The sequence below is a fragment of the Giraffa tippelskirchi genome, chromosome 10, assembly GCF_054371585.1.
Source record: "Giraffa tippelskirchi isolate mGirTip1 chromosome 10, T2T-mGirTip1v1.2.pri, whole genome shotgun sequence".
Taxonomy (NCBI): domain Eukaryota; kingdom Metazoa; phylum Chordata; class Mammalia; order Artiodactyla; family Giraffidae; genus Giraffa; species Giraffa tippelskirchi.
This window is the reverse complement of record NC_137284.1, coordinates 89545014-89570794: the sequence shown is the minus strand read 5'-3', so window position 1 is coordinate 89570794 and position 25781 is coordinate 89545014. Positions and strand designations below refer to the sequence as shown.

Sequence of the window (25781 nt, the reverse complement as noted above, 5' to 3'; positions counted from 1 at the left end):
CTCCTTTAGGATGGACTGGTTGGATCTCCTTGCAGTCCAAGGGACTCAAGAGTCTTCTCCAACACCACAGTTCAAAAGCATCAACTCTTTGGCGCTCAGCTTTCTTCACAGTCCAACTCTCACATCCATACATGACTACTGGAAAAACCATAGCCTTGATTAGATGGACCTTTGTTGGCAAAGCAATGTCTCTGCTTTTTAATATGCTATCTAGGTTGGTCATAACTTTCCTTCCAAGGAGTAAGCATCTTTTAATTTCCATGGCCGCAATCACCATCTGCAGTGATTTTGTAGCCCCAAAAAATAAAGTCAGCCAATGTTTCCACTGTTTCCTCATCTATTTGCCATGAAGTGATGGGACCAGATGCCATGATCTTAGTTTTCTGAACGTTGAGCTTTAAGCCAACTTTTTCACTCTTTCACTTTCATCAAGAGGCTTTTTAGTTCCTCTTCACTTTCTGCCATAAGGTTGGTGTCATCTGCATATCTGAGGTTGTTGATATTTCTCCCCGCAATCTTGATTCCAGCTTGTGCTTCTTCCAGCCCATTGTTTCTCATGATGTACTCTGCATATAAGTTAAATAAGCAGGGTGACAATATACAGCCTTGACGTACTCCTTTTCCTATTTGGAACCAGTCTGTTGTTCCATGTCCAGTTCTAACTGTTGCTTCCTGACCTGCATACAGGTTTCTCAAGAGGTAGATCAGGTCGTCTGGTATTCCCATCTCTTTCAGAATTTTCTGCAGTTTATTGTGATCCACATAGTCAAAGGCTTTGGCATAGTCAATAAAGCAGAAATACATGTTTTTCTGGAACTCTCTTGCTTTTTCGATGATCCAGCAGATGTTGGCAATTTGATCTCTGGTTCCTCTGCCTTTTCTAAAACCAGCTTGAACAGCTGGAAGTTCACGGTTCACGTATTTCTGAAGCCCAGCTTGGAGAATTTTGAGCATTACTTTACTAGAGTGTGAGATGAGTACAATTGTGCAGTAGTTTGAGCATTCTTTGGCATTGCCTTTCTTTGGGATTGGGATGAAAACTGACCTTTTCCAGTCCTGTGGCCACTGCTGAGTTTTGCAAATTTGCTGGCATATTGAGTGCAGCCCTTTCACAGCATCATCTTTCAGGATTTGAAATAGCTCAACTGGAATTCCATCACCTCCACTAGGTTTGTTCGTAGTGATGCTTTCTGAGTCCCACTTGACTTCACATTCCAGGATCTTGCTCTAGGTGAGTGATCACACCATCATGGTTATCTCTGTCGTGAAGATCTTTTTTGTACAGTTCTGTGTATTCTTGCCACCTCTTCATATCTTCTGCTTCTGTTAGGTCCATACCATTTCTGTCCTTTATTGAGCCCATCTTTGCCTGGAATATTCCCTTGGTATCTCTAATTTTCTTGAAGAGATCTCTAGTCTTTCCCATTCTATTGTTTTCCTCTGTTTCTTTGCAATGGTCACTGAGGAAGGCTTTCTTATCTCTCCTTGCTATTCTTTGAAACTCTGCATTCAAATGGGAATATCTTTCCTTTTCTCCTTTGCTTTTTGCTTCTCTTCTTTTCACATATCAATAATTCTCTTAAATGTAAATGGATTAAATGCACCAACCAAAAGGCATAGACTGGCAGGGTGGATGAAAACATGTGCACATATGCACTTCCACTTAACCACATCACTCTGCTTGACCCCCCCCCCCAAATTGTATGTGATTTTTTTATATTGTTAAGTTAATCATGTTACCATTATGGCTTGCATTTTTAACTGTCTTTTATTTGTTTGTCTGGCTATTGACTGTGAAAACTGATAAACATCTTTTACTATTGTGATTAAGTAACTATTACTCAATATCATTGTTAACAGAAAAATAATAGAACTCTATATCACCAAAACCAAGATCTAATAGAAAGACCTGTAGTCACTTTTTAAAATCCAGATGCATATCAGAATTATCTTGATATGTTCCAGATACGTTTCTAACCAGCAATCATGTTTAAAAACAGCTGGACTATATGATGATCTTTTATTTCTCTCTATCTTGTTTCACTTTTTCTGTTTCATTTTCAGTGCTCCCATTTCATTTAGTTTATGTTCTCTAGTTTCTCCATCTCTTCTCATTTGTTTTTTGATGTTCTTTCTCAAACCTTTATCAAGTGTAGTAGAAAAGTTTTTGTATATGTATATATAAATATGTATAATATATACTTTAGAAAACAGGAATTTTTGCCTAAATAAAAAAACTAGGACATTTTGATTCTACTTTTTGACTTAGTATGAATAGAATGCTAGATTTGTAATTTAAAAAATAGATGTGCAACAAGCAACAAAGGTTTACTGCATAGCATAGGGAACTATAGTGAAAATTAATTTCAAAAATAATGTATGTATATTTGTATAACTGAATCACCTTGCTGTGTATCTGAAACATTTTCAGTCAGTTGTACTTCAATTAAAAAAAACACATATTTTATTAAAAAGGCTTTTTCTGTGTCTGTTGAGATCATATGGTTTTTATTCTTCAATTTGTTATTATGGTGTATCATGTAGATTAATTTGCCTATATGGAAGAAAACTTGCATCCTTGGGATAAATCACAATTGGATCATGATGTATGATCCTTTTAATGTGTTATTGGATTCTGTTTGCTAGTATTTTGTTGAAGATTTCTGTATCTGTGTTCATCAGTGATACTGGTCTTTAATTTTCTTTCTTGTGGCATCCTTTGTCTCGTTTGCTATCAGAGTGACGGTGGCCTCACAGATTGAGCTTGGAAGTGATCCTTCCTCTGCAGTTTTTTGGAACAGTTTGAGAAGGGTAGGTGTTAGCGCTTTGCTAAATGTTTGCTAGAATTTACATGTGAAGTCATCTGGTCCTTGACTTCTGTTTGTTGGAAGTTTCAATTTCATTACTTACAGTTGGTCTGTTCATACTTCTGTTTCTTCCTTGTTCAGTTTTAGAAGATTGTACCTTTCTAAGAATTTGTCCATTTCTTCCAAATTATCCATTTTATTAGCATATAGTTGCTTGTAGTAGCCTCTTATAATCCTTTGAATTTCTGCTGTATCAGTTGTGATTTCTCCTTTTTCACTTCTAATTATGTTGATTTGTATCCTCTCTCCCCTTTTTTTTTTAATTGAGATCTCTGACTCAAAAGATTTATCAATTTTGTCTCTCAAAGAACCAACTTTTAGTTTCATTGATCTTTGGTATTGTTTTCTTAACTTCTGTTTCATTTATTTCTGCTGATTTTTATGATTTCTTTCCTTCTACTAACTTTGAGCTTTCTTTGTTCTTCGTTCTTTGGTTGCTTTACTTGTAAGTTTAGATTTGAAATTTTTCTTATTTCTTGAGGTAGGATTGTATTGCTGTGAATTTCCCTCTAAGAACCGCTGTTGCTGCATCCCATAGGATTTGGGTCATCGTGTTTTCATTGTCATTTACATCTATGTACTCTCTGATATTTTCTTTGATTTCTCTAGTGATCTTGTGGTTATTTAGTAGCTTATTGTTTAGCCTTCATGTGTTTGTGTTTCTTATAGTTTTTTTTTTTTTTTTCCTATAGTTGATTTCTAATCTCACAGCATTGTGGTCAAAAAAAGATCCTTGAAACAATTTCAGTTTTCTTCAGTTTAACAGGGCTTGATTTGTGACCCATGATGTGATTAATTCTGGAAAAAGTTCCATGTACACTTGAGAAGAATGTGTATTCTGCTGCTTTTGGATAGAATGTCCTATAAATATCAATTAAGTCTATCTGGTCTAATGTGTGATTTAAAGCTTGTGTTTCCTTCCTTTCTATCTGGGTGATCTGTCCATTGGTATAAGTGGGGTATTAAAATCTCCTACTGTTATTGTGTTACTGTTGATTTCCCTTTTATGGCTGTTAGTCTTTGCTTTATGTATTGAGGTGCTCCTGTGTTGGGTGCATAAATATTTATAGTTGTATCTTCTTCTTGGATTGATCTGTTAATCATTATATAGTATCTTTTTTTTGTCTCTTGTAACAGTCTTTGTTTTAAAGTCTGTTTTGTCTGATATAAGTATCACTACTCTGGCTTTCTTTTAATTTGCATTTGCATGGAATATCTTTTTCTGCTCCCTTACTTTCAGCCTGTGTGTGTCAGTAGGTCTCAAGTGGGTGTCTTGTAGATAATATATACAGGTCTTGTTTTTGTATCCATTCAGCCAGTCTGTGTCTTTGGCAGCATTTAATCCATTTATGTTCATATTATCAATATGTTAACATTTTCTTAATCGTTTTGGGTTTGTTTTTTATAGGTCTTTTTCTTCTCTTGTTTCTCTCTTAGAGAAGCTCCTTTAAAATTTGTTGTAAAGCTGATTTGGTGGTGCTGAATTCTTAGCTTTTATCTATCTGTAAAGCTTTTGATTTCTCCATTGAACCTGAATGAGATCATTGCTGAGTAGAGTTATCTTTGTTGTAGGCTTTTCCCTTTCATCACTTTAAATATATCCTGTCACTCTCTTGGCCTGCAGAGTTTCTGTTGAAAGATCAGCTGATAACCTTAGGGGGTTTCCCTGGTGTATTATTTGTTGTTTTTCTCTTGCTGCTTTTAATATTTTTTCTTTGAACTTAACTTTTGTTATTTTGATTAATATGTGTCTTGGTGTGTTTCTCCTTGGGTTTATCCTATGTGGGACTCTGTGCTTCTTGGACCTGGGTAGCTGTTTTCTTTCCCATGTTAGGAAAGTTTTTGACTGTTATCTCTTCAAATTTTTCTCAGCCGATTTCTGTTTCTCTTCTTCTGGGATCCCTATAATTTGGATATTGGTGCGTTTAATGTTGTATCTGAGGTCTCTGAGACTCCTCATTTCTTTTCATTCTTTTTGTCTTTATTCTACTCCTTGGCAGTTATTTCCACCATTGTATCTTCCAGTTCACTTATTTGTTCTTCTGCCTCAGTTATTCTGCTATTGATTCTTTCTGGTGTATTTTTCATTTCAGTTATTGTGCTTCTTATGACTGTTCTTTAGTTCTTCTAAGTCCTTGTTAAACATTTCTTGTATTTTGGATCCATACCTCTGTTGTATTTGTGAGATTTTGGATCATCTTTACTATCATTTCTCTGAGTTCTTTTCAGGTAGATTACGTATTTCTTTTTTTCATCTGTTTGGTCTTGTAGGTTTTTGCTTGGCTTTTTCATCTGCAACAAATTTTCTATTATGTTATTTTTGTTGATACGTGGGGCTGTGTTCCTGTCTTATTGGTTGTTTGGCCTGTGGCATCCAGCACTGGAGTTGGGTGGACTGGAGTTTGCCAGCAGTTGGGTGGAGCCAGGTTGTGGTGCTGAGATGAGGACCTCTGGGAAAGTTCACACCGATTAGTATTACCTGAAGCCAGTTAATATTCCCTGAGCCCTGAAGTTCTCTGTTGGTCCAGCAGCTTGATCTCAGTGCTCTCACCACAAAGTCTCAGACCTACCCTGGTCTATGAACCAAGAACCTGCAAGCCACATGGTGTGGCATGAAAGGAAAAAAAAAAAAATAACAACAAACAAAAAAGAGCAGAACAAGAAGAAAGGATAAAAAATAAAATTAAAAAACTGAAAAGTTTATTAGGTAAAATAAAAACAAAATGAAACGATAAATAAGCACAAGAACAAAAATGTAAAAAAAATTGTTTTAATTTTTAAGAAAATTTAAAAAAATAAAAATTTCCTGGTGATTCCATTGTCAGTGTCCTTGCCCCTACAGTGAGCTACATCCAACCTTCTCCTCCCCAGGAGTGCCTCCAAGACCTCTAGGTAGGTCTCTGGACCCACTGTGTCAGCCTCACCTTGTTACTTTCCCCATCATCTGCTCTTGAAGCTGGCCTGGAGTACACATGTCCAAGGGGCCAGATGGGGCGCTGACTTCCGTGGACATGCCCACAGGGGCCAGTGCAGCAGGGGGAGGCTTTAGAGTGGGAGGGCATTGCAAATTGAGCACTTTAATTTCTGACTTGACAAGATGTTCTAGGATCACCTTGTCAGGTCTCTATGCCAGCCCTGAAATTAGACATTTCTTTAAGGAGCCTTGGTTTCTTTACTGTAGTAGGGGAAAAAAAAAAGTGAAAGTGAAGTTGCTCAGTTGTGTCTGACTATTTGCGACCCCATGGACTGTAGCCTGCCAGGCTCCTCCATCCATGGGATTTTCCAGGCAAGAGTACTGGAGTGGGTTGCCATTTCCTTCTCCAGAATAGTATTTAAATATTTACTTGTTAGATGTACTTATTGCTACTGAGAAATTGTTGCATCTAAGCCCTCTTAGTGGATATAGCTGAGTGTGTTGATTATGTGTGAGTATGTATGTGTGCGGATGTATGTGATACATACCTTTACTTTTAGAAACTATTATTGAGTTAACCAGTGTCATGGCAGCTAAAAATTTAAAAAGTGAGTCTACTCTTAGGTTGCATTACTAAGTGATTATGTTCATTATAAATCCACAATTGTTTTGCATTCTTCAGACAAATAGATTGTTTTGTTGGCCAACTAGATTCCAGGAATTTAGATCTTACCTGATAAGGAAGGTGACTGGATGGAGAGAGGTTTGAAAGGCATGTTATGTGAAGAACAGTTGAAGGAGGTAGATATATTTAATCTAGAGAAAGGAAAGATTAACACGAGCATGTACTTGCTGTATTATTTTATTTGAAGGCAGAAGATGTGGTAAATTTATTCTGTGCTCATGTAGAGTATAATACTGTTCATGGGGTTCTCAAGGCAAGAATAGTGAAGTGGTTTGCCATGCTCTTCTCCAGTGGACCACAATCTGTCAGACCTCTCCACCATGACCCATCCGTCGTGGGTGGCCCCACACGGCATGGCATAGTTTCATTGATTGAGATAGACAAGGCTGTGGTCCGTGTGATCAGATTAGCTAGTTTTCCCTGTCTAGCCCCTGTCGGCCGCCACTCCCAGCCCCCGGGCCCCGGCCCGCCCTAGGCCCTGTCTGTCGCCGCCCCCGGCCCCCGGCCCCTGGCCCCTGGCCCCCAGCCCGGCCTAGCCCCTGTCGGCCGCCGCCCCCGGCCCCCCGGCCCGGCCTAGGCCCTGTCGGTCGTGGCCCCTGGCCCGGCCTAGCCCGTGTCGGCCGCCGACAAAAAAAAAAAAAAGATAGGACACTGAAAGATGAACTCCCCAGGTCAGTAGGTGCCCAATATACTAATGGAGATCATTGGAGAAATAACTCCAGAAAGAATGATGGGATGGAGCCAAAGCAAAAACGATACCCAACTGTGGATGTGACTGGTGCCAGACGCAAAGTCCGATGCTGTAAAGAGCAATATTGCATAGGAACCTGGAATGTTATGTCCATAAATCAAGGCAAATTGGAAGTGGTCAAACAGGAGATGGCAAGAGTGAACGTCAACATTCTAGGAATCAGCGAACTAAGATGGACTGGAATGGGTGAATTTAACTCAGATGACCATTATATCTACTACTGTGGGCAAGAATCCCTTAGAAGAAATGGAGTAGCCATCATGGTCAACAAAAGAGTCCGAAATGCAGTACTTGGATGCAATCTCAAAAACGATAGAATGATCTCTGTTCGTTTCCAAGGCAAACCATTCAATATCACGATAATCCAAGTCTATGCCCCAACCAGTAATGCCAAAGAGGCTGAAGTTGAACGATTCTATGAAGACCTACAAGACCTTTTAGAACTAACACCCAAAAAAGATGTCCTTTTCATTATAGGGGACTGGAATGCAAAAGTAAGAAGTCAAGAACCACCTGGCGTAACAGGCAAGTTTGGCCTTGGAGTACAGAACGAAGCAGGGCAAAGGCTAATAGAGTTTTGCCAAAGAACGCACTGGTAATAGCAAACACCCTATTCCAACAACACAAGAGAAGACTCTACACGTGGACATCACCAGATGGTCAACACCGAAATCAGATTGATTATATTCTTTGCAGCCAAAGATGGAAAAGCTCTATACAGTCAGCAAAAACAAGACCGGGAGCAGACTGTGGCTCAGATCATGAACTGCTTATTGCCAAATTCAGACTTAAATTGAAGAAAGTAGGGAAAACCACTAGACCATTCAGGTATGACCTAGATCAAATCCCTTATGAGTATACCGTGGAAGTGACAAATAGATTTAAGGGTCTAGACCTGATAGACAGAGTGCCTGATGAAATATGAACAGAGGTTCGTGACATTGTACAGGAGACAGGGATCAAGAAAATCCCCATGGAAAAGAAATGCAAAAAAGCAAAATGGCTGTCTGAGGAGGCCTTACAGATAGCTTGGAAGAGAAGAGAAGCGAAAAGCAAAGGAGAAAAGGAAAGATATTCCCATCTGAATGCAGAGTTCCAAAGAATAGCAAGGAGAGATAAGAAAGCCTTCCTCAGCGATCAATGCAAAGAAATAGAGGAAAACAACAGATTAGGAAAGACTAGAGATCTCTTCAAAAAAATTAGAGATACCAAAGGAACATTTCATGCAAAGATGGGCTCGATAAAGGACAGAAATGGTATGGACCTAACAGAAGCAGAAGATATTAAGAAGAGGTGGCAAGAATACACAGAAGAACTGTACAAAAAAGATCTTCACGACACAGATCATCACGATGGTGTGATCACTCACCTAGAGCCAGACATCCTGGAATGTGAAGTCAAGTGGGCCTTAGAAAGCATCACTACGAACAAAAGCTAGTGGAGGTGATGGAATTCCAGTTGAGCTATTTCAAATCCTCAAAGGTGGTGCTGTGAAAGTGCTGCACTCGATATGCCAGCAAATCTGGAAAACTCAGCAGTGGCCACAGGACTGGAAGAGATCAGTCTTCGTTCCAATCCCAAAGAAAGGCAATGCCAAAGATTGCTCAAACTACCGCACAATTGCACTCATCTCACATGCTAGTAAAGTAATGCTCAAAATTCTCCAAGCCAGGCTTCAGCAATACGTGAACCGTGAACTTCCAGATGTTCAAGCTGGTTTTAGAAAAGGCAGAGGAACCAGAGATCAAATTGCCAATATCCACTGGATCATCGAAAAAGCAAGAGAGTTCCAGAAAAACATCTGTTTCTGCTTTATTGACTATGCCAAAGCCTTTGACTGTGTGGATCACAATAAACTGTGGAAAATTCTGAAAGAGATGGGAATACGAGACCATCTGACCCGTCTCTTGAGAAACCTGTATGCAGGTCAGGAAGCAACAGTTAGAACTGGACATGGAACAACAGACTGGTTCCAAATAGGAAAAGGAGTCCGTCAAGGCTGTATATTGTCACCCTGCTTATTTAACTTATATGCAGAGTACATCATGAGAAACGCTGGGCTGGAAGAAACACAAGCTGGAATCAAGATTGCGGGGAGAAATATCAATAACCTCAGATATGCGGACGACACCACCCTTATGGCAGAAAGTTAAGAAGAACTAAAGAGCCTCTTGATGAAGGTGAAAGAGGAGAGTGAAAAAGTTGGCTTAAAGCTCAACGTTCGGAAAACTAAGATCATGGCATGTGGTCCCATCACTTCATGGGAAATAGATGGGGAAACAGTGGAAACAGTGTCAGACTTTATTTTTTGGGGCTCCAAAATCACTGCTGATGGTGATTGCAGCCATGAAATTAAAAGACGCGTACTCCTTGGAAGGAAGGTTATGGCCAATCTAGATAGCATATTTAAAAGCAGAGACATTACTTTGCCAACAAAAGTACGTCTAGTCAAGGCTATGGTTTTTCCAGTGGTCATGTATGGATGTGAGAGTTGGACGGTGAAGAAAGCTGAGCACCGAAGAATTGATGCTTTTGAACTGTGGTGTTGGAGAAGACTCTTGAGAGTCCCTTGGACTGCAAGGAGATCCAATCAATCCATCCTAAAAGAGATCAGTCCTGGGTGTTCATTGGAAGGTCTGATGTTGAAGCTGAAACCCCAATACTTTGGGCACCTCATGCGAAGGGTTGACTCATTGGAAAAGACCCTAATGCTGGGTAGGATTGAGGGCGGGAGGAGAAGTGGACGACAGAGGATGAGATGGTTGGATGGCATCACTGACTCGATGGACATGGTTTTGGGTAGACTCCGGGAGTTGGTGATGGACAGAGAGGCCTGGCGTGCTGCAATTCATGGGGTCGCAAAGAGTCGGACACGAGTGAGCGACTGAACTGAACTGAACTGTAGAGTATAATACAGGTGAGTGTAACTCAAGAAAGACAACCATCTTATCTTTGCATAAGGAAATTTTGAGGCAAGCTCTCTTCTAATAGAGTGAATTGCCTTGAGGAATCCTCAAACTAAGTTATTGTCTTTTCAATTGGTAGAAAAGTTTGCCCATTTTCATATAATTAATTTGTACCTTGAGAAGTTGAAAGTACGTGAAATATGTCTAAGCATGCCATATTTAGTGGCTTGTTAGTTAATTGTATTGGCCATATTTAGTTAACTGTATGTGTTATGAGTGCCCCAGAGGAAAAGGTTCTGCTGTGTAAGAAACAACATGCTTATAGTTTTCTCTTGTATGTTTATAATGCACAGCAACATAGTAGGCTCTGGGAAGTCCTCAAGTAAGGAAACTTGTTTGACTATTTCTAATCTAGTGGATTTAGGGGATAGTTGAGACTGGAGATGTAATCTTCATATATAGTAGTCATTACATACACATGGTATTTAAACCAAGATATTTTGAAGTGATTACCAAGGGACTGAGTGAAGACAGATGTCAAGGAATGAGATAAGGGAGAAGATGGGAGCCAGCAAAGAAACTGAGGAATAGCCAGAAAGTCAGGGGCAATCCCAAGAGAGTGGTTTTCTGGAGGGTAAGTGACTATTGTTCTGGGTGGCGGGAACATAGTCAGCTGTGTTGTATACTGCTGATTAGATGAGGAACTGAGACTTGACCATTGGATTTGGCAACCTGAGTTCATTGATGTCCTTAAAGAGAGCTTTCATTGGAGTGTGGGCAGCAACCATATGCTTGGATTGAAGAGAGTAAGTGGAGAAATTGGAGGAGATAGCAAAATTTTGCTGTGAAGGGAAGAACAGAAATGGAATATTTCCTTTTGTTGAGCACATACCTTCTGTGTATACAGTCATCCGTTGGTACTCGCAAGGATTGGTTCCACGACTCCCTACTGGGGATACCAAGATTAACTGGTGCTCAAATCCTTTATATAAAAAGGCATTGTACTATATAGCTGGAGAGATTAGGTAGGCGCCAATGAAAAGAATGAGTTATACATGGTTGAGCTATTGGTTCTGGTTAAATGGTAGTTGTAGTATATTAGAAAGTACTTTCCTCTGTGGTATGAATTTGGATGGGCTAGAAAGTGAAGTGTTGGTTTCCTGATTTTAGAAAACTCCCTCAGACACAAGAATGTTATGAGTCTAATTGCTATTAAACTGTGTTGCATTCCTGAATTTCAGGCAGTTTAGGTCAGTTGGCATGGTAGTAGTAATATGAAGCAAAACCCCCAAATTTCATTTTCATTAACCTTGAATTGATGATCTGGACATATTAATAATGCTATTGTTACATGAAATAATGAAGTTTGATCACCAACCATAGGTTCACTTTAAAAATGACTCAGTTTCCAAAAGTAGTTCACTTGTCCTATAAGAAGTTACCTGGTATATTTTAAGCCACACGTCCTAGTTTTAAATTGGCCACTTTAACTATGAGACGAGAAAACCCAGGGGACACAGTTTGATTCTTACCTCTACTTCACCATTAATGCTGCATCTACTTTCTTAAAACTAATTCCAAGTTCAGTCCTTATATATGTATGCTTTTGCTGTAGTTTCAGTTACTTATTGTAAGGGAGTGAAGATGTTAGATGCTTGTGCTTACTTAGTCCACTCTTTTTTTTGTTTTTTTTGGCTGTGCTGGATGGCATGTGGAATCCTAGTTCACAGACCAGGAATCAAACTCACATCCTCTGCACTGGAAGCATGGAGTCTTAACCACTGGAACCCAGAAAAGTCCCCATCCCTCTTTTCCCTGGTAGTTTCAAATATTTAAATCTTAAGTTGTTCTTCATTAAGTCACTTGAACGTCATTGTTTATATATTCTCACCATTTAATTTCCTGTGATGATCTGGTCCTAGAAGAGTCCAAAGTAACTTGTCAAATAGGTCAGAACAAGGAAAAAGTCATTTTAGAGTGAGAAATTACCACCAGGACTAGAAGGCAAGCATGAAAATATATTTGATAATCCATATGGCTTGACTGTAGGGTATGTGTGGATGGCAGATTGGAGTGGGTAGTTAAGAGGTCATGTGTGGAAGAAGGTAGAGATGATGGATGCTGCTGGTTATAAAAACAGTGAATCTGTGATCAGGTTGTAAAGGAAAGGTCTTTTGTATACTATGCTGATACAACTCTTTTGGTAGGTAATAGGAAATTAATAGAGATTTTTAAGAAGAGAAACATGAAGTCAGTATTTTAGACAGATAAATGGTGAAAGTGAAGAAGTAATAAGAGACCGTTAGGGTAGTCCTGGTAATAGATAATACGAGCTTGGACTAAGCATGTGGTAGTGGGGCCAACGGAGAAGGCAATGGCATCCCATTCCAGTACTCGTGCCTGGAAAATCCCATGGACGGAGGAGCCTGGTAGGCTGCTGTCCATGGGGTCGCACAGAGTTGGACACGACTGAAGCGACTTAGCAGCAGCAGCAGCAGCAGCAGCAGTGGGGCCAGGGACAGGTTATGTAAGAGATATTTTGCCCGTGTGATAGATAGACTATATTAACTTATTCCTTCATATTTATCGAATGGTTCCCATGTGCCAGGAATAGAATTGGTGGTGGTGGGAAAGGGAAAGAGACAAAGACTCTAGGGTTCCTTAAGTACTGAGTTGAGTAGATAGTAAATGAATAGTAGGTTAGAGGAGGGAAAGTGCATTTTAGCTTTGTTTTTCCCTGGAGGTAGTTGTCGCAGATTCACAGAAAAGCTTAATCTTGGTCCTACATTTTCTGTTTAGTATCTTGATTTTATGAAAAGAATTGAAACTGAATGTCTTCCCTTTACTTCCCTCTGTTAGAAATAACAGAAGTAAAATTGCAGCTGTTGTTAGTTTTGCATCCTATTTTAGAATATTTAAATTTTGCTTTTTAGTTGAGTCATTAACTTAGAAGACTGTCATTAGTACATAAAAAATAAGTACTAAAAAGTAAATTTAGGGATTTGTGAGTAAAAATGAAGTTCAGTCAGTTCGGTTCAGTTGCTCAGTTGTGTCTGACTCTTTGGGACCCCGTGGCCTGCAGCACACCACGCTTCCCTGTCCATCACCAACTCCTGGAGCTTGCTCAAACCCACATCCATCGAGTTGGTAATGCCATCCAACCATCTCATCCTCTGTCGTCCCCTTCTCCTCCTGCCTTCAGTCTTTCCCAGCATCAGGGTCTTCTCCAGTGAGTCAGCTTCAGCATCAGTCCTTCCAGTGAATATTCAGGACTGATTTCCTTTAGGATGGACTGATTTGATCTCCTTGCTGAACAAAGGACTATCAAGAGTCTTCTCCAACACCACAGTTCAAAAGCATCAATTCTTCTGCTCTCAGCTTTCTGTATGGTCCAACTCTCATATCCATACGTGACTATTGGAAAAACCATAGCTTTGACTATAGAATCACATAATTTTCCTTCACTGAAACCAAATGAAAATAGGAAAAAGTGGGTGGGGGGAGAGGAGAGGGCAAAAAAATGGAATAGAATCTGGAAAAAGAGGTATATGCAACCTTATGCCAAATACTTCAAAAAGTAGAGACCAGAAAAGAAGGAGAAAATACTAGATGTATCTGTCAAGGTTTATAATTCCAGCCCTATATCCAAGAAGCCAGGCTAAGGAAAGATGAGCTCTATAAAACATGAAGTAGTCTCACTAGTTCTGTTAAGGGAGGCAGATCTAAGGGATGAGTAGGGAGCAAAAAGTCAACAAAAAATCCCTAAAGACCCTCACATACTATTTCTGAGCCTCATACTGTCAAGGAGCATTGACATTCTGAAATGTACTCTGGTTAAGGATAAGAACCAAAACCCATGAAGATAGATAGGATAGTCCCCTGATAGGGGCATGGATCCTGGTAGAGGATACTGAATGACTTTTCTGCAGTGGCTGTTCTCAGTTCAAACTTTTCCTAACCATTGATGGATTATAGAAAAAAAGATTAATACAGCACTATCCAGTTCTCAAACTGAAGTTTGTGTGTACTGTGTGCATGGACATGTATGTACAGAAATAAAAGTGGTCCTGAGTAAGAAGGATGTTGAAATCGTCAAAGAGAACCTATTGGATATCAGAATAAGTAAGAGCTTCAGTGTAGCCCTCCTCATGTTAAACATAATCAAGATTTTATTTTTAATGACATGGCAACTCTAAAAATACACTACAGGGAAGAAAAAAAAAGACCATGAAAAAAGCAATAGGACTATCCTACATTAGCATAACTTGTATTCCCAAAATAGAAACTCCAACAAATGGAACAGAAAAAGATTTAAGGAAAAAAAAAAAGAAAAAAAATTTATGAGATTAAAAAGTAACACTTTCAGGTTGAAAGACTCTAAAGAGCAGGAACAATTTCATGAAACAATGAAAAAATGACTATACCCTCATAGTTCTTAACTTCAGAAATAAGCAGAGAATTATTTTGGAATCCTAGCCAACATGAAAATCTGACTTACATGGGGAGGTGGGATGCAGGGATCTAGCTGACTGCAAACTTCTCAATTATATACATACAGTTCCAAAAGACAAGCCAACAACATTTATGAAGTTTTGATGGCAAAAAAATATATATATACATATATTGTATATCAAAACTATTATATACAACAGTATTAGATTTGGTTTGGCTGCTAATAATAGTTGCTAAAGCTGTAAGGATTTATGATCTTGGATACAAGAAGTGTGGAGGTCCAGAACTGGTATGGTGGTTTCACTAGGCAACCTAGGTTCCTTCCTGTCTATGAACATACCTAGCTTCTGTCTCAAGGTCACTATCCATGGTACCTGCTGTAACTTTGGCCGTTAGAACAGCATTCCAAGGAGCAGGAAATAGAAAGGGGGAAAAGAACAAAGGGCTTTCTCCAACTGAGATTTCTCTAAGGGGCGTAACTTGGAAGTTGTACCTAATACCTCTTGTGTCTGGACCAGAACATAGTCATAGCCACATCTGGCTTAGGAAAGGTCTTTATCTTGTGCAGCAGTGTGCTCAGCAAAATTTTGCAAAAGGAAGAGGAAGATGGAATAGTGAGAGTCAACTAGCAGTCTCTGGTGATTTTTTTTTTTTTTAACAGACATTCTCTTCTTTATCAACCATTTCTTCTCATTTGACCTTGACTTCTGTCTCTTCCACTCCATTTGAATTGCTCCTACCAATTAATTCTAACTTCTGTTTTGTTTAATCCAGTGATCTCTTAGCAGCCTACTCTTCTGTAAAAGACCCTCCTCTCTCGGGCCCTCTTTTTTCACTTCTTTGAGTAGTAGTAGACTTGAGGCTGAACCCTTTCCTTCTCTAATTATAATTATCTTAGTTGATATGGCAGTCACATGATTTTATTGAAATCATCTCTGAAAGGCACAGGTGTTAAATTTTGTTTAGTTTTGACCTCAACCTGTATAGCCTACCTCTGAATTTTTTTTTTTCCCCAATATTGCTAAAGCTTCTTTTTGTTTTTCATCAGATGGATCTTTTTTTTTATGTTCTTTTTTATGCAACTTTATTTTTGGTTGCACTGAATCTTTGTTGCTGCAAGGGCCTTTCTCTAGTTGGGGTGAGCAGGGGCTACTCTCCAGTTGTGGTGCATGGGCTTCTCATTGCAGTAGCTTCTCTTTCTGTGGAGCCCAGGCTCTAGGGCACCTCTGCTCAATAGTTTGTGGTGCATGGGCTTAGTTGCCCTGCGGCATGTGGGATCTTCTTGGACCAGGGATCGAACCCATGTCTCTTGTATTGGCAGGTGAGTTCTTTACCACTGAGCCACCAGGGAAGACCCCCCCCCCCCCGATTTTAAATGTTGGCTGTGTATTCGTGACTTTTATACCCATATTTCTATCCCTCATCTTTATCTTGAGCTCAGACTCAAGGATCTAACTACTTGTTGGACATATTTATTTTTCTGTCTAGTAGGTAATGTCCCCTTAACAAGCCTAAATCATATTTTTTTTGTATTACTCTCATAAACCTTTTCTTTTTTTTAATGGGAGTCCATCTCAGAAAAATGGTTCAAACCAAAAATTTAGATTTCTCTCCCTTATCTTTCCCTCCATTCTGCCCCAAACTAGTCCGTTCTTAGATCTTATTGATTTTACCTATAAATAAAATTCAAAACTGTATACCCATTGCCATCTCTACTGCTTGCATCTGAGCCCAGCATACTGTCAGCTTCTGTGTGAGTCTGACTTTCTTAACTAGCCTTGCTGTTTTCACTCTGAATTCTTCAGTCCAGTCCTTTCTCTTCATAGCTCTGAGTGGTCTTTGCAAGTTAGATTATCACTGCTTTGCTGAAATCACTTCAGTGGCTTCCTATCTTTATAATAAAATTATTGCTGTGATGTCTGAGACCCTATGAAAAAGCTCTTTTTCTCCCTTTCATATTTCATCTTGAGCCAGTGTCATCTGTGTCCATTATACTTGTGTCACACAGGCCTCCTTCCTGCTTCTTAGAAATTCTAAGCTCATTCTTACCTAGGGTCTTTGTGCTTACTACTGTTCCCTCTGCTCAGGATGTCCTCCCGTGATTCTTAGCCTGTCTGTCCTCATCCTTCAGATCTCAATTAACATGTCATCTCAGAGGGGACTTCTTTGGCCATCTTTTCCAAAAGTGCTGCACTCCATCCCAACTATATCTCCCTGTTTATTTCCTTCATAGTACCACCTCAACACAAAATTATCTTGATGTTAATTTATCTTGTCCTGCTGTTAATTTATCTTCTCTCTTTACATTGTAATTTGTTTCATGGCAGGAACCTTGGTTTTGTTTACTCTTATGTCCTTAGTTCCTGCGACAGTGCAGTATTAGTAAGTCAGATACTGGCTGAAACATCTCTCATATTCATGGTATTTTTAGTGAGTAATTTTTGATCTCCAAATACTTTTTGAAGTTCTATTAAAACCTTAAAACGTTGTATTATCATTTCATGCATTATTTTGATAATGGAGTACCTGGAACACTAACTTAGTTAATATTTTTAGTAGACATCTCTAATAACATATTCATATTTGAATGGAGTCTTGACAGTTGATGTAAAAAAATTTCTTGTGAGTAAATGAGGAAGTTAAACTATTTAGATCGTATTTCATTGTTGACTTCTCCAAAGGGCACAACAGTTAAAAATGAGAATCACTTACCCAGTACACTGTCAAATGAGTATTCAAATGACCTCTTAAGTATTTAAAAAAAAGAAAGCCCAAAGGAATGCTATCAATAGAGATTTCATAGGTATGTGCTAAAGTTAAGAAGCTACTTTAAAGGACATATAGGGTGGGTTGGTTGTACACATCAGAAAGTTCTACAGAGGGTATTCTGGGTATTAAGATTATAACTCTAGGGATTCTCTTAGATTTCACAATAGTGCAACATGTTTTTGTAAATACAGATTTAGAGAGAGTTGTTGTTCGGTCGCCCAGTTTTGTCCGACTTTTTGCAACCCCAGGAACTGCAGCATGCCAGGCCTCCCTGTCACTCACCATCTCCCATAGTTTGCCCCAAGTTCATGTTCATCGTATCAGTGATGCCATCCAGCCATCTCATCCTTGGACATCCCCTTCTCCTTCTGCCCTCAATCTTTCCCAGCATCAGGGACTTTTCCAATGAGTTGGCTGTTCACATCAGGTGACCACAATACTGGAGCTTCAGCTTCAGCATCAGTCCTTCCAGTGAGTATTCAGGGTTGATTTCCTTTAAGATTGACTGATTTGATCTCCTTGCTATCCAAGAAACTCTCAGGAGTCTTCTCCAGCGCCACAGTTTGAAGGCATCAATTCTTTGGTGCTTTGCCTTCCTTCTTTATGGTCCAGATCTCACAAATATACGTGGCCACTGGTAAGACCATACATAGCCTTGACTATATGGGCTTTTGTCAGCAAAGTGATGTCTTTGCTTTTCAACACACTGTTTCGGTTTGTCATAGCTTTCCTGCCAAGAAGCAAATGTCTTCTGATTTCATGGCTGCAGTCACCATCTGCAGTGATTTTGAAGCCTAAGAAGAGGAAATCTGTCACTGCTTCTGCCTTTTCCTTTTCTATTTGCCATGAAGTAATGGGGCTGGATGCTATGATCTTAGTTTGTTGAATGTTGAGGTTTAAGCCAGCTTTTTCACTCTCCTCCTTCAGCCTCACCAAGAGGTTCTTTAGTTCCTCTTTGCTTTTTGCCTAGAATGGTATCATCCACACATCTGAGGTGGTTGTTGTTTCTCCCACCCATCTTGATTCCAGCTTGTAACTCATCCAACCTGACCTTTCTCAAGATGTACTCAGCGTGTAAGTGAACTAAACAGGGTGACCCGCAGACAGCCCTGTCGTATTACTTTCTCAATCCTGAACCAGACAGTTGTTCCATACAGGGTTCTAACTGTTGCTCCTTGACCCACATACAGGTTTCTCAGAGTCAGATAAGGTGGTCTGGTATTCTCATCTCTTTAAGAGCTTTCTACGGTTTGTTACGATTAACACAGTCAAAGGCTTTAGTGTAATTGATGAAACAGAGGTAGATGGTTTTCTGAAATTCCCTTGCTTTCTCTGGGATTCAGTGAATGTTGGTAATTTGATTTGATCTCTGGTTCCTCTGCCTTTTCTAAACCCAACTTGTTTGTTTGGAAGTTCTTGGTTCTTGTAATGCTGAAGCCAGGCATGGAAGATTTTAAGCATGACCTTAATAGCATAGGAGATGAGTGCAACTGTCTGATGGGTTTGAGCATTCTTTGGTACTGCCCTTCTTGGGAACTGGGATGAAGATTGACTTTTTCCCGTCCTGTGGCCACTGCTGGGTCTTCCAGATTTGTTGGAAAAGACTGTAGTTTTTCTTAGCTTAGGGGTTATCCGGTAGCCCCCAAAACGTGGACTATGTGGTGCTTCCATGAAGGAAAACAAAAATTTCAAATACTCCTTTTATGAACTGGTATAATAGAAAGTATATACCTTTTAGGCCTCTTTTTGCATTTTTTTTTTCTATCCTAAGATTGAAAACAATTTTAAACATATAGTTTGTGATGTTTATTCTTCACAACATTTCCATGAAGTAAAGTTCTGTTCCAGATGAATTATTTTATAAGCTTTCAAGAAACTGTAGCAATCTGTAGGTCACATGATTAGAACATAGCCACCCTGAAACTAGTAGAAGTTTTCCTTCTGTCCTTACCACATTCCTTCTACCAGAATCTCACTTTTTTCCTAAGTTCAGTATCAGTATGAAAAAATTTGGTTTGCACATAAGTGTTTATTATTTTTTTAAAGAGCCTTGTTCCTAGTTTCTGAAGTCTAAAAATTACTTATTTTAGCCTTGTAGGATGCAGCTGAGTTATATTTATCTATAGCATTGTACTTCATAGGTTTGCAAATCATTATATATTTGTTGGTTGATATGTCAGTTAATAAACCAGCTATAGTAATTATACTTCACTATGGTTTTGTATCTTTTACTATTAGGAAAAGTGTTTCTGTGTTTATATGCACGTTGAGGTAGTGCAGGAGTTTGACAGGTAGAGTTTTTAATTTTGGCCTATCTACTAAAAATTGTCCCTCTCCATCTGACACTATAAGAATGAAGTTGTTAGCCACTGACCTTCAACACACCCTGAGAGGAATTCAGGGCGGGGATCTGGAATGAGGCACTCTGTGCTCTTGGAAAAACTGGCAGTACAGGTCCTTCAGATAGTTAGATACTTTGAGAAGATTTTATGAGCCCAATTTCTTGTATATTCTCACATCTGGAAAAAATCATTAATGGAGACATCTGCTCCTCGTGACTAGCAGCAGCCTTCTTGTGACCAGGAGCAGCCTTCTGCCAAAATGTGTGACCAACTGCTCATATCCCACCTTCACTAAAATCACATACGTACCAACCTTGCCCCCTACCCCTTCAGAGCTACCTGAAAGGCTGTCTTTCAGGTTGTAGTCCTCATTTTACCCAAATAAAACTTAACTGACAACTCTTACGTTGTTCCTTTTTTTTTTTTAAGTCAACAAGCCCTTAAATTCATTCATCTGTGATGGTACTTTGGTTGGCATCTGTTTAATCTGGTTTGTAAACATTTGTGTTTATTATATATAAAAAGGAATGGGAGAGTTCAGAGGTAATAAACACATTGGATTGCTTTAAAAGAACTTGCGGGGGACTTCCCTGGTGCTCCAGTGGCTAAGACTCCATGTTCCCAAAGCAAGGGGCCTGGGTTTGATTCCCTGGTCAGCGAACTAGATCCCACATGCCACTGCTGAAGATACTGCATGCCGCAACTAAGACCTGGCATAGACTAATAAATAAATATTAAAAAAAACAACTGTGAATAGTGGTAGGGGCATGTACAGACAAGTATACAAAAGTCTGTACAAAACAGAACATATTAAGTGTGATAGGAATACAGAACAGGATGAGAAATATTTAAAATGGAGAAATTTGGGAGAAACTGATAGAGAAAGAGGAATTTAGGAGGTCTTCTTGAAATCTTCCTTGTTTGGAAAGAGAAGAAGTGTTAATTTTGGCAGAGAGGTAGAAAAGTGGAGAAAGTATGGTATGATTGAAATAGATGTGCGAGAAGATGGTGAGCAATAATGTTGGGTAAGTAGGGTAGTGTGAGATTTTAGAGGGTCTAAATACAGTTCTAAGTGCAGTGGGGAGTGACGCTAGGTTGTTGAATAGCACAACAATGAGGACCCAAATGTATATCGTTGATTTAGATAATATTAATATTTTGTGGTGTGTTAGTAAAGGATTACGTTATTAATGCATTTGTGTAGACTTTGACATCAGTTCAGTTGAGTCGCCTAGTTGTGTCTGACTCTTTGTGACCCCATGGACTGCAGCATGCCAGGCCTCCCTGTCCATCACCAACTCCCGGAGTTTACCCAAACTCATGTCCATTGATTTGTTGATGCCATCCAACCATCTCATCCTCTGTCGTCCCCTTCTCCTCCCACCTTCAGTCTTTCCCAGCATCAGGGTCTTTTCAAATGAGTCAGCTCTTCGCATCAGGAGTTTCAGCTTTAGCATCAGTCCTTCCAATGAATATTCAGGACTGATTTCCTTTAGGATGGACTGGTTGGACCTCCTTGCTGTCCAAGGGACTCTCAAGAATCTTGACAGTTCAAAAGCATCAATCCTTCAGCACTCAGCTTTCTTTATAGTCCAACTCTCACATCCATACATGACTACTGGAAAAACCATAGCTTTGACTAGACGGACTTTGTTGGCAAAGTAACGTCTCTGCTCTTTAATAAGCTGTCTAGGTTGGTCATAACATTGACATAGTAAAGAGTTATTTCAGATGCTTTGACAAGGTATGGTGACTAAAGCAGCTTCAAGGAGAGAATTAGCTCAGGGTAACTGTCTGCGGCAATATTTGAATGTTATGCCTATGGTTAGCTCTTTTTTCAAAATTGGATAATTTTTATATCTTAATACCATCTTTCTATCAGGTCATTTGATCAGAAATTAAAATCCTCTTAAAATCCTGTGTTTAAGGTACTCAATAAATATAATATTCTACTTTTTTCTGTAAATTAAACTTAGTGTCATAATTTAGCATATAAAGTTATTTATCATGAACTATCATGATAAAAGAGATCTCTTCCTGGACAGTCAGAATCAAAGTAGTTGGAAAAGCTTTATAAACAATCTTCATTATTAATGAAATTGTTTGTTGACTTAGTTCTTGTTATGCTCATGTGTCTTTATGCTTTGTCAGATGTCTGATTCAGGAATGCATCTTAGCATGCTGTAAAACCTGTTTTAAAAATAGATATGAGCCACTCAGTGTCACTGAAAGGTTGTTGACACAGTGGAAAAACTGTTAAATGAGTTTGCAGAGCAAAACTTACCTTTACATGAAGAAGGGTTGTGTTTTGTTTTGTTTTTTTTTAAACAAAATTGAAAATTTATTTTTGTAGATCCACATGAATATAATTAAAATATTTAGAACATTTTATATACTTAGTGTAATGTTATAGTTGATTTTTGAAATTTATTTCCAAGGATAGCGTGGTATAAACCAAAGCATATTAAAAAATACTTTTCACGTAATTTTATTTGAACCAGGTACTGTTTTCATAACTTGCATTGAAGCATTTTTCTTTAAAAAAAAAAAAAGTACTATTTATATGTGACAATTTAAGTGTTCTTCAAATGTATTAAATATCTCATTTAGTAGATTGAATAAAAAAATGCTTTCACATTTTGTATATGAAATGCATGTTATTTACACCTGTGGGACATCAGGAAAAAGGATTTTTATTTTGGTAGATAATGTGGAATTTTCATCAGTAAAGGTTGGGTGAGATTTAAGTGAAAAATTGATATTGTCATACTTTTTGTAGCATTTTTTGTAATTTGCATTTGGTAAGGTGGGGACAGAAGCCAGGGAAGAAGAGAGTTAAACCAGTTTGGAAAACATACACTTGTCTTAACAGACAGTTACAATGACTGTGTAATGTTGTAATGAATAGTCTGCTGACAGAATCAAGGGAAAACCTCTAGGACAAAATGTGGTTACAATTAATGAAATATTCCCAGAGGCCTCCAGGAAAAAAAAAGGGGAGATTTTAAGTTAGTAAGGACAAGCTTCCTCCCAAAACCTTGGTAAGAGAAATGAAGGTAGTCACATATGACTGAGGAACTTCAGAGGATGTGAACTTTGAAGTCTCTAAATAATTGGTGTGTATATAGTTGAGAATTGGCGTTGCACTCTTAAGATAATTATGTGGTGGTGGTGTTTAGTTGCTCAGTTGTGTCTGACTGTTTTGGAACCCCATGGACTATAGCCTGCCAGGCTCCTCTGTCCATGGGATTTCCCAGGCAAGAATTTTATTTTAAATGTCAATAAAAAATGATTGAATTTTGTTTTCCTTCTTTAAACTGATTGCCGTGTTTAAAAAAAATGAACTATTAATACTCCCTAGTTACTGAACTGGGGAACTTTAAAATATAAAATTAATAATAAAATAATTATAATTGAGCATCTATATGTTTTAGACATTGGAAAGCATTTTATGTTATTGTATTATATATTAGTCACAAGAATCTTATAGAGGATAGATAGGTACAGTTGTTCCTATTTTATAAATATAAGAAACTAGGTCATAGAGGTGAATGACCTCTTCAATATTACATATTAGCTACTGTAGCCATTTGAATCCTTGTCTTTTGACTCTTTGCTCCTCTTTTCATGATATGTGGGAATTTATGAGGTTTTCACAACATGGTTTACTTGAGTTTGATCAATTAAAGATACTAAAGATAGGAAAGGTAATAAATAATCTGGCCTCTAACACTATCATAAATATAGGCGGTCACAACGTCGTAAATCAACTATATTTCAGTTAAAGTTAAAAAAAAAAGTACAGGCAGTAAATAAATTCTGCCTTAAATTTTAGAAGTTGATCTGACTATTTGAACTTGCTGGTAATTATTGTCATTATATTTGAATCATTATACGCTCCTAATATGGAGTATAAAACCTCTGGTGTTTTGTTTCCTATGGGTGAACTTGGCCGTTGCAGATCTGCATGTGCCAGGATTAGCTGAGGATGGTGCTCTTGACTCTCAGAATTTCCTTGAGATTCTGTTTGGCCTTGGATGATCCCAATTTGTAAAATGAATTCTGGGGCCAGTATCTGCATTTGAATCTGTTTAGGCTCATCCTTAACACCTGCTAGAGGTACCCTCCTGTGCCAGTGTGGTGTTAAAAACTAGAAAACTATTTCAGAGGTTACTGGAATCAGTCTGGAATTAATTTTCTCTAGGGGTAAGGAAACATTAAGTTTAGTATCCAGAAGATGCTTATAAAATTGTCTGTGATGAATTTTTAAATATTAGCAAACTGATATCGGAAAAGTCCTTAATAGTAGTTATTCCTGTGTAATTAACTCTAATATTCACTTAGTATTTAACATACATTAATTAGGTTTCTCCAGCTATTTGATTTCAGTTCAACTTTGGGTTACCAAGTATCAGGGAAAATTAAATGTGATTATAAATTTTGACTTCTCTGTCAAGCTATCCATTAGCAGCAGTAATTGATGCTAGTTCCTAGATAAACCTAAAACACAACTGATCTGTTACTGAGTGAATGGATTGATTCCTATCATATGTGAATTTATAAATGAAACATTTCTTTAAAAGACTTATTTAAAAAATCAACTATTTTATAAGAAATTTTAAATGTTCTATTCATGTAGAAAGATCCTTCTTTTATTATGGCAGCTGATTTTTTGTTTACCTAAGAGAACCTGTTGCTAAAATAGTAATGAGAAAGGGTGTAATATAAGTATAGTCATACACCCCTTGCTCTGCAAGTAACCCGAGTGCTATGTATGCATGTTGTTCAGTCTCCTTTTAGAAGGTGGAAGTCAAGAAGTCCTTTGTTTTTCTCTCTCTTACACAGCCTAAAATGACGAATGTGTGATTTCAGTGGAATAAATGGCGTCCAAAGTCACAGATGCTATTGTGTGGTATCAAAAGAAGGTAAGTTGACAATCAAAGCTTTTACCTTTTAAATATTTTTATTTTAAAATGCGTATTTTTAAAATTTGATGAATTTGTGTCAGCTATTACCTAAAATAAGAAAGGTGATGCTTAAAAATATTTTTCTCTGCTTTTTACTCCACATTGTCAGAGTATCGAGATTATTTTCAGTTATAAACCACATTTCCAGGATTATGAATGCAGTTCACATTTTATGAAAGCATTACATTTTTTCTTGCATTTCTTTTGAGAAGAGGTAGGTTAACAGAGCTGTTATAATTTTATAACTATTTTACAAGTGTAACTATAGTTTTAATGTCTTTCTTGTAAGTTACAATTCAACAGCTGAATCTTTTCACTAAAATAAACCTTTGGAGACTGTGTTTTTGAAATTGAAATATTAAAATGTTTATTTTGACATTTTAGGAATAGTTGTCATAACTACTTAACTAGCTCTGTCATCCTATATGTTTCAAAATAAGCTTTACTAATTTAACGTTTTTTTTATAACGTAAAAGTTCCAGTGCCTTTTTTGTTTTGAGATACTTCTGTTCACTCCTGAAGAGTGTTGTTTATGCTCTTTAAAATGTATTGTTGTAATATGTGGTATCTTAGATTTTTAACTTACGTAGTGAATTATGTTTGTTTTCACATTTAAAACATTTTTATGCCTTATTCATTAGGTCCCTATTAACAAAGGATAATTAGGTATTTAAAGCCTTTCCTTTGTATGGGAAAATTAGGCAATTTTAAAATTAAGTAGTAAATAAGCAGTAATTAGCACACTTTAAAGATTAGACAAACTTAATACAGTCTATTGTTGAATATGTTATTTCTTTCTGGGTAGAACATACCATAGATAATCCAGCATCACATTTTTCTCATGAAGTGGTGATTGGAAGTATTGGTGTTGATCACACTATTCAGTCTTTCATGTTTCTGTGTTAGTGTTAAAGTTACTTTTAAATTTCCAGTAAACTTAAAGAAAGCTAATTGTTTTTCCAGATAGATCTTTGAAAGCTTTTCTGTTAATTTCTACTGATGAGAGTTCAGTTCAGTTCAGTTCAGTCGCTCAGTCATGTCCGACTCTTTGCGACCCCATGAATCGCAGCACGCCAGGCCTCTCTGTCCATCACCAACTCCCGGAGTCCACCCAAACCCATGTCCATC

General features: G+C 38.1%; 1 protein-coding gene across 38 annotated transcripts in view; it reads left to right on the top strand.

The window, feature by feature from the left end:
- Positions 1 to 25781, top strand: part of PHTF2 (putative homeodomain transcription factor 2) — a 199719-nt gene that overhangs the window by 17566 nt on the left and 156372 nt on the right. For all 38 annotated transcript variants that reach the window (XR_014067191.1, XR_014067193.1, XR_014067192.1 and 35 more), the window contains one exon: positions 24532 to 24611. Coding sequence is in view for 17 of the 38 variants with exons in the window: in XM_081535746.1 (XP_081391872.1) it covers positions 24567 to 24611 (45 nt within the window). In the remaining 21 variants the exon portion in view is untranslated. The remainder of the gene's footprint in view (positions 1 to 24531; positions 24612 to 25781) is intronic.